At 31.1% G+C, this 10,106-nt stretch overlaps 1 protein-coding gene across 1 annotated transcript; it reads left to right on the forward strand.

Moving 5' to 3' along the window:
* The first annotated feature begins 214 nt into the window (after positions 1–214).
* LOC106400380 (zinc transporter 3-like) lies at positions 215–7,601 on the forward strand. The gene is made up of 3 exons (XM_013840748.3): positions 215–937; positions 1,975–2,124; positions 2,294–7,601. Exons 1-3 carry the CDS (start codon positions 215–217, stop codon positions 2,597–2,599), a joined length of 1,179 nt encoding a protein of 392 aa, XP_013696202.2. The 3' UTR covers positions 2,600–7,601.
* Positions 7,602–10,106: the final 2,505 nt, after the last annotated feature.

Raw genomic sequence — 10,106 nt, forward strand, 5'->3', positions numbered from 1 at the left:
CGACCTTTAGCATACACCGTTTTGAGATTGATTTCCAATTGTAGCCTTGCACCATCTCTGTTGAAAATGCACATAGCATACTTTTAACAACGATTTTGATTTTGAATTATTTTTCTATTAAAAGTTTCGTTAATTGGGACTACAAATTGGGTAAACGAGATACAAAAATCACAAGGTTCAATAATTTTTGTTTACATTATCTTATGTCCTGTTAATGTGTAGCACAAATTTATATGATATTAATATACGTGTATATATATACAGATTAAGATACTTCCATTTCCATACCAGTTTAAATCTTCTTTTCATCATTAAAAATCCAAAACGTCTCTCCTTAGAAACCCTAAATTATAAAATAAAGAATATGATGAAGAATGTGAAACTCCTACTCTTCTTCATCTCCATCTCCCTCCTCCTGATCGCCGTTGCTGAAGCCCAGGATGGCCACGAGGGCCATTCTCATTCAAGAAACCCAAAATGCGAATGCTCACACGACCACGACCAAGAAAACAAAGCTGGAGCTCAGAAATACAAGATCGCTGCCGTTCCTTCCGTTCTAATAGCCGGAGTAATCGGAGTTCTATTCCCTCTCCTCGGCAAAGTCTTCCCTTCTTTGCGTCCTGAGACACCTTTCTTCTTCGTCACCAAAGCCTTCGCTGCAGGAGTGATCCTATCTACAGGGTTTATGCACGTCTTGCCTGAGGCTTACGAGATGCTTAACTCGCCGTGCTTGACTTCAGAAGCATGGGATTTTCCGTTCACAGGGTTTATTGCGATGGTCGCTGCGATATTGACGTTATCAGTGGATACATTTGCCACTTCGAGTTTCAATAAATCTCATTGCAATGCGTCGAAGACGATCCCTGATGGAGAATCTGGCGAGCTGGTCGTTGACTCTGCCAAGGTGCAGATGCTTCGGACAAGAGTTATTGCACAGGTTTGTTGCCTCCACGTTTAACAAACATAACATTTGCGTTTTCTAGTTTAATGGTTTTTTTCTAAAATAAGAAAGAAAGTCTTCGAATTTTTTTCTGTTCAAAAGAAATGAAATGAATTGATAGACGAAGATGAATGTGCATTTCCATTTCAATTTAATGGATGCACTGTTACTGCTTCGATCGGAAATATTTATGCATGGAATTCATATGGTTAACATTTCTGAAAATTTAAATAATTTTGATTTTTAGCAAAATATTTAATATTTTTTCCTGAAAATATAATATATTTGAAAAAATAAAACAACCAATTTTTTTGAGAAAAAGACAAAAATAGCACTAAATCAAGTTTTTGTTCCCAAACTAGCACTCAAGATCAAAAGTTACAAAAATAGCACTTAATGTTTTATCAAAAGTCATAAACTTAGGGTTTAGAGTTAAAGGGTGGGGTTTAGGATTTAGGGTTTAGGGTTTAGGGTTTAGGGTTTAGGGTTTAGGGTTTAGAGTTTAGGTTTAGGGTTTAAGGTTTAGGGTTTAGGGTTTAGAGTTTAAGGTTTAGGGTTTAGGGTTTAGAGTTGAGAAATGAGGTTTTGGGGATAAGATTTCAAATTTTGAAAAATAAAAAAATTAAAATTTTCAAAGGATAAACTTAGAAAGGTGCTATTTTGGTCATTTTAGTTTTAGAATGCTATTTTTGTGATATAAACTTAGAAATGTGCTATTTTGGAGATTTGCCCAATTTTTTTTTCACTTTTTAAATAAACATACATTTTCAACTTAACTTGCTTTGTTCAGGATATTGAAAAACTTACAAGTTCATGCATTTCTGAGAGTTTATTTGTTGTCAACGCGGGCTATTTAGATTCGGACCATGTGAGATTTGATTCTCTAGAGAAACCATCACGTTATATTGAGTCCAAAATTTTAAAATAAGAACTTTTCTTATGTATTATCTGAGAAAAAAATCATCTAGTGTAAAAGTTTATGTTGCTTCAGAAACTGATATTCTTGTGTTTATTTTTTAAAAAAATTGAGTTAGGTATTGGAGCTGGGAATAATAGTACACTCAGTGGTAATAGGAATATCACTTGGAGCTTCACAGAGTCCAGAAGCTGCGAAAGCTCTCTTTATTGCCTTGATGTTTCATCAATGCTTCGAAGGTCTTGGCCTTGGTGGTTGTATTGCTCAGGTATCTTTTCTCTTCTATTGATTTTCGTTACTTCATTAATTAATAAGCTCTCTCTCTTTACTCAATCAATATATGTCTATATGACTATATATCCTCTTGTATATTTTGTAGAGTTGCGGTATGCATAGTTGTCGCACACGTTTTCACTTCCATTATTTTGTTATTGTAGGGCAAATTCAAGTGTTTGTCAGTAACAATAATGTCGACTTTCTTCGCGATAACAACTCCATTAGGTATCGTTGTTGGAATGGAAATAGCGAATACGTACGATGAGTCTTCTCCAACGGCTCTGATCGTACAGGGAGTTTTGAACGCTGCATCCGCAGGTATTCTCATCTACATGTCTCTGGTGGACCTTCTCGCAGCAGATTTTATGCATCCCAAAATGCAATCCAACACTGGACTTCAAATAATGGCACATATTGCTCTTCTTCTTGGTGCTGGCCTCATGTCTATATTGGCCAAATGGGCATGATTATTTTCTTATTCAACACTCAACTATTTGTTCTTTTTGTCAACCATTTGTTCTTGTTTCTCCTTTGATTTTTTTTTTTGAAATCTCTTTTTTTCTGGCCCATGCACTTCATGTATACATGAGAAAAATTATCTGAATTATGTATAGTTTATTCATGTCCCAGAAAAGTAAGAAGCCCTGATTTGTTGCTTGAATGATGGTGACTTGTAATGACCTTATGTTATATTTATTTGTGTGTTATATAACGTATCTTACATATAGCTAAGTCGTAATTAGATTATACTACAGTTATTCAACTTACACATGATCGTATAAAGAAACGACTTTCAGAGAGCATCAAATTCTGACATCAAAATTTCTAACTTGATAGGTTAAGAATTTGATGCTCTCTGAACAACCAATAAACCAAATATGCTTCTACAGTTGCATTGGTTTTTATTAGCTATATCACACACGCTATATATTAGCAAGCTATACATCAAGAAGAGTTTGATAAAAAAAAATCTAAATAACTATAAGTTTAAAAGTGTGAAGTTGTTGAAGTATCTGAAACCATTACGGTAGATACCATTTGTCCATATATTATTTTATCAATTCTCATTTTCTTGCGCTTATTTTGCTTTTTAGTTAAGACTTTTATATATCTTCTCAAAAAGCTATTTCGATTCTTTATAATTGAATAAGTTTTTTTTAGCTATTCATGTTTTTTTTAATGAAAATGCGGGAATACTTACCACTATACTACAAGGACTTGTTAGCATTCATAAATCAGGGCAAGACCACGTTATATTCCCGCAAACACAAAGAAAGTGAGAACATGCGAAGACTTGACCGTCATTTTTAGCTATTCTTGTTTACAATATTAACACTGGTAATACTATTAAGGCAATAAGTAATAAATGAAGAAAAAGATTTCAAGCATAGACTTACTAAAGTGAAAAAAGCAAACTTCAAAAAGATTAAAAGTTCATGAGACTCAATAAAAATGATTTGAAATCAATCCACAATACAAAAAACTTTAAAATATTTAAAAGTTCAATAATACTAGATTTTTAAAACTGAATTTAAATCATTCATTGAACAACACTAGATTTACCACTTTGGTTTACAGAGTCAATATGAGTCTGTAAATGTTTGATGTCAAAAAAAAAAAAAAAAATTTTAAATATTGCTATAAAACAAGATACCCAACTTTAAGAAATAGGCTAATGAACATACTACACTTAAATTGGCAATTCAGAAGCTATATCCGTGAAAAAAAAAGAAGTTTCATTTCAAGGAGATTTCTAAAGAGCCATTAACATAAACAGTTTTTAGAAGACTCATTAAATTAAATTGAAACTTATCCAGAGAAGTAACACACCACCTAAAATGAACAGAAACTCTTTAATGCATCCTCATAACTTTTGTTACAGTTATAAATATTTCAGTATATTAACACAACGCCATTTATCGTTGACCCAAAGATTACATAAATATTTATAACTGATTTCTATCTGTTTTCCAAAGTTTGAAATGATTTGCTCTCTTTTTCGCCATTGTTACCGTTCCAATACCGCGTCGGATGAAGAAGAATCATCAACGATTAATCAGTTATCGTTAGTTACTTACTCAGAGCGAAGCACATATGGGGATTCCAAACGGTGGCGACCGTCGTTGTATCCCATTTTGGAGAACGACGGCGAGAGTGATCACTTAACGGCGAAGATCTTATTCTCATGTGATAAATCAAAGGCCAAAAAAACGACTTCGTTCAGATACAAATTCAAGAGAGCCTGGTAAGTCATCACGCATAATCCATATTGTATTCTTAAAATCCATATATTAGGTTATACAAAAAAATGCATAGTCTATCTTTTTTAGTTGCCTGACATTCATTTTCCTTTTAACATTGATTGTAAATGAATATCCCTATGATGAGTTTACAATATTTTTGTAAGTTGTTGCATAGTGTATATAATTTTCTATTTATCAGTTTAGTTTATGCAAAAAGGTTTACTGTTTAATTAACAAACTAGTTAATTAGATGTAACGCGTGTGCAGTCACTAATTAAGAATTGTACGTGACCAATAATGGACGGTGTTTCTCCATATGAGAATCAAAATACTTGTCTATACCATTTATAAGAATGCAAACTCGAGAATGCTCAAAATATTGCAAAATGCAAACTCGGATTCTGCATTTTTCTTTGAGAAAATAAATTTAATATGATTTTCAAGAAATTAATGATAAAATTGATAGGAATATTGCGATGGCGGATATAAGAACCTCGCCGGGATTGTCTCCTTGTCCAGTTGCGCATCGACTTCTATAATCTTATGTTCTTTCGGTAATGTGACAGATATTTAGTATAATGTAAATTAGTATTTATTGCATATTTTTATGTTCTTAAAATGAGGTAAACGAGATAAATGATTATTGTCCATGCTAATGATTTTGAGCTTATTCATTCTGTTTCGTGAACATTATTTATATATTACATTTTATTCCATATCCATTATGAACAATAATCAAATTAATTTTTTTTAATCTTAATATATATTAATTGAGAAGTCATCTAAGTCACTTTTGCTGATATGTCGTTCATATATGAAGTTTCAGAAAATTGTTTTAATTTGATTGAACGAAGAGCTTTCTATTTCTCATTTATTTTAATCAAGAGATAAAGTAACTTAAGAACCAATAAATAACGCTTACCAAATATCAAAAACAAAATGACATATAGTAACTATTTGTAAAATTAAAGAAAGTGTATATAATCTATCAATTCCTTTCTAGCAATCAAAATATTTATAAATTTTACACAACTTTAAAAATAATAATTTATTGAAAATGATATAATGACTTTACAGTTTTATATAAAAATTTTAATATCTTTTAACATTTAAAAAAAATCATATATTATTTAAAATATTTATAAAATTTATAATTAAATCAAATTAAATCCCTTCATAAAGATTATAAAATTATTTATGAAGATTTATAAAATAACTTTTAGAGCTTTATAAAATCATTTTATAAGATTTATAAATCATTATAAGAATCAAAAATCATTTATCCAATATATACATTAATTGAGAAGTAATTTAAGTGTTTTTTGCCGACATGGTGTCCTTATATATGTGAAGTTTCAGAAAACTATTTTAATTTGATTGGACAAAGATTTTTTCATTTTTCATTTATTTTAAACAAAAGATAAAGTAATTTAAGAATCAACAAATAACACCTACCAGATATCTAACACAAAATGACATACATTAACAACTTATAAAAAAAACTATTTATAAAATTAAGCAAAGTGTATATAATCTCTCATCAATTCATTTCTAGCAATCAGAATATTTATATAATTTTATACTTTAGGAACATATATAATGACTTTACAATTTTATATAAAATTTATAATATATTTTACAGTTTTTATAAAATCATTTATACAATTTATAATATCATTTTTTAAAATTTATAATATTATTGTTTTTAAAAATTAAATCCGCTAAATAGATTGTAGAGTTACTTATGAAGATTTATAAATAATTATAAGAGTCTTAAATAATTAATTTAAAATAAAAAAATCATTTATAAGAATTTATGAATTATTATTAACGCTTTCAAAATCATTTATAACAGCTTAAATCATCTTATAATCACATAAATGTACACTTATAAGAGTTTATATTTATCATATAAACACTTATTAAACATAAGTTAATAACTTGATATTTTTTGTACAATTTATAAGAGTATATAAATTATTTATAAGTAAAAAATAAAGTAATTTTGGCTTTATAAACACTTAAGATTATAAAAAAGGAACAAAGTTAACATCATACATTTAAAAGAATGTAAAACCTACCAAATCAAAAATAATTGAACACTTCTACTTTTATATTGACACAAAAATATATTTTAATTAAAATAAAAATCATAAAATAAATTAAAATCTATATATATTTTTTCTTTCATAAATTTTGAAATGAAAATAAATTATATCTATTTCCCCCTAAATATCTCCTTATTTTCATCATAATTACCAACTCTTATATGAAAATTAAATTATCACTTAATTATTAATTATGTATTTATCTAAACTATAGTGTTAAGAATTTTTCTCTTATATGATAGTCACTATTTTATTTCTTTGATTTTGATGAAATACTATAATTTAATGGACACCAATTACTTTAATGGTAAGAGCTAATATCTATTTAAAATTTAACTTTTATATATTTATATATTTACATTTAAAAATCTGACATTAAGCAATTTTATTATTTTTATATCTTATTGGTAAAATAATGGATGTTGGTGAGCTTACAACAGTCAATTCATTCCTATATGAAACTTAATTTATGTTTATATTTTCATATCTTTTTAGTATGATTATGCAGAAGCAACATATTATGAATAATATATATATATATTTTTTTAATTTTATCATAATTTAAAAGTACTAAAGAGAGCAGCTCCAATTAATTTTAAAATGATAAGTTGCAATATTATATAACATATAAACTTAATTTTTATTTTTTAAAAATAGAACATATGTCTAATTTTGCTATAGTTGTCAATAAAATATACTTTAGTTAATTGCATTTATTTTTTTCAAAATAATAAAATGGTTACATATATAAAATATCGTTTTCAATAATAATTAAAAAATAAAAATTGTAGATATTTTTTTTTAAAGAAAGTTTTACTTTGACAAAAATATAATATATACATTGTCCATAAAATATTTATATCCTCGAAATCGTGGGCAAACACCTAGTATACTTTAAACAAGCAAACAAATAAAAAAAATCATTGCAAACAACATTTAACTCAAATCACAAAGAATGATTTTGATAGTTCTATATAAGTTAACAAACAAAATTCATTGAGATAATTTAAATAGGAAATTACCAAGAGTGTTCATCAACAAAAGCATAAATATTGTGAAACTAAACAAAAAGATACTTGATTAACATAGAAATCGTATAATTAATGCAAATCACTAAAGAAAGAAAAAAAAAATACTATGGGTCTGATTGGTATTAGGGCTTTGAAGAATTAAAATATTTTGGAATTTCTGCATGTATTCCAAAATTTCACTATAAATTTAATCTTGTGGTAATCTCTAATTGGATAATGACTTATCCAGTTATCTCAAAATCATTGAAAACATGACAAATCAGAAGAAAAAAAAATTTAAATAATAGGATGATAATTTTTTAAGGAAAAAAAATTCACTTTTTCCATATTTATTCCAAAATGAATCTCGACTCATATGTTCTCTATTATTTTCCTATAGATTCTCATTAATTATGTATTTATAGCTACTTTATATTATTAAAATGATGATTTTTGACCTTTCTAAATCAACACTAATTTTAAAAGTAAGTAATATAGTTACTATTCAAATATACCAACAAACATAAATAAATGACCCCTAAAAAGAGTAGTAATCCTTCGTATATGATAAGGGTGTATATACAAGCCCAAATCTTGTAAAAAACAAACCCAAATCTCTTACCAATACTAACACTTGGAATAGTTTGAAATGGTTTTTTGTCTATTCCGTCTATGTTGTTGTTCCTCCCCCACCACCGTGACTGATCAGCCATCGCCGGTGGTGCTTTACTCAGAAGAGTTCACACAATGGAGACCGTCTTTAGCACCGATATTGGAAGATGAAGAAACTGAGATTGATCACCATGTCACACATGTGAAATCAAAAAACAAAAAGAGGAGTGCGTTCAGACGAATAATGAAGAAGTTCTGGTGATTAAGTGGTAACATACGTTCTGCTAACTTTCCAGCTTTAGTTTTTATTTTATAAATTTGTAACACTTTTTTATTGTTTATTATTAGGTGAAGAATTTATAGGTGATGGCATCGCTAAGAGTTACCTTTTTCCAGATATTGGAGTTTAGTGTATATGGTCATATTATTCAGTAGTTTGTATAAGCATCGTTGTTGTACCTTAATTGTAGTTTGATTGGTGTGTTTGTGAGGGAAAGACAGCTCTCAAAAAGGGCTTTTGATTGCTTACTCGATTCGCACGCGTTCGTTTCAAGAAGGTCTTAAACGTCACTAAGTTTGGTTCGCTGAGAGGTTTATCAGATAACCAGAGATACGTGAACCCTTTTTTTTTTTTGTTCAACCATAGTTTTCATTAAAACTTAAAAATTAGATGTTTGGCCCATTGGGCCAATTACAGAATTGAAAAGAAGTAAATTGAAGTGTGCGTTTTGCAAGCTCGCCGGCTTCCTTGTTCTGCTGTCGAGGCAGGAAAGAGAAGGAGATTGAACCAAATACAGAAGAGATTTGATGGATGTCGTTGAGGATTCCATAAATTTCTTTATCCTGCATCTTGTTGTTGATAGCTCTAATGAGCGTTTGTGAGTCGGAGCAGATTTGGAGATTGGGGATCTCAAGAGCTGCTGCCATGGCGATAGCTGATCTAATAGCGAGGGCTTCAGCCATCAAAGGGGAGGAGACATATTGCTGGATCTCCGATTCCTGATTCGTCTTCTCACCATTGTTTCCCCAGAGGATCCACGCAAGGCCGGCTGTTCTTGAAGTCGCATTCCAAGAAGCGTCCGTTGTGCATGTAATCATGGAGGCGTCGATGTGGCTTCCTGGTGCTGATCTCCTACCGATACGTGTTGAAATAGCGGATGTTGGCTTCGTCGGTGAGGTTCCTGATTTCTGCGCTTGATTCCACTCTCTGGCGTAGCTAATACTCTTAGTTGCCACTTCTTCAGGTCGCGTTGTCTTGCCTTCAAAGAGGAGCTTGTTTCGCGCAAGCCATAGGGGCCATAGCACCCACGGTAGTATCGTGTTCAGAACTCCAGTTGGTGGGAGGCAGGTAGCGTCTCTGAATTTGACAATCATCGATGTCATTTTGTCTTCCACAGTTGTGGGGATTTCGTGCCTTAGGGGTATTAACTCCCAGACTCTTCTCGCGTAGGGGCAGTCAAAGAAGATGTGCATTGACGTCTCGGTTTCCTTGCATCTTGGGAAGCTTAGGTCAGCTGCTAAGCCTCTAGTCTGTAGGTTCTGTCCCGTTGGGAGTGCCCCCTGTATAATGGACCAGAGGAAGATCTTTAGCTTTGGGGAGAAGACACCAGACCAAACATCCTTAATCCATAAAAATTCCTGGTGATCCAGTTGTTGGGCGTGTTGGTGTTTTAGCGTCGATGCTACAGAGTATCCTGACTTGGTGGAGTACACTCCTGTCTGCAGCGGTTGCCAAATGAAGATGTCCTCTGCTCCCTTGGTGCTTGGCCTTATGGTCTGTATCTGATTGGCCAGAGTCGGTAAGATTGCCTCTATCCTTTGTTTATTCTACTTTAGGTCTGATGTGAGGAGGTCTGAGACTCGTAGATCTAAGACTGTTTCGGTGCAGGGTCCTATTGGTTTCAGGTTTGTATCCAAGGAGATCCAGGAATCCTGCCATACCCTCGTTGCTTGTCCGTTGCCAATTGCCTTCCCCAGGTGGGGTTTCAACAGCTCAAGCCC

The sequence above is a fragment of the Brassica napus genome, chromosome C4 (genome assembly GCF_020379485.1).
Source record: "Brassica napus cultivar Da-Ae chromosome C4, Da-Ae, whole genome shotgun sequence".
Taxonomy (NCBI): domain Eukaryota; kingdom Viridiplantae; phylum Streptophyta; class Magnoliopsida; order Brassicales; family Brassicaceae; genus Brassica; species Brassica napus.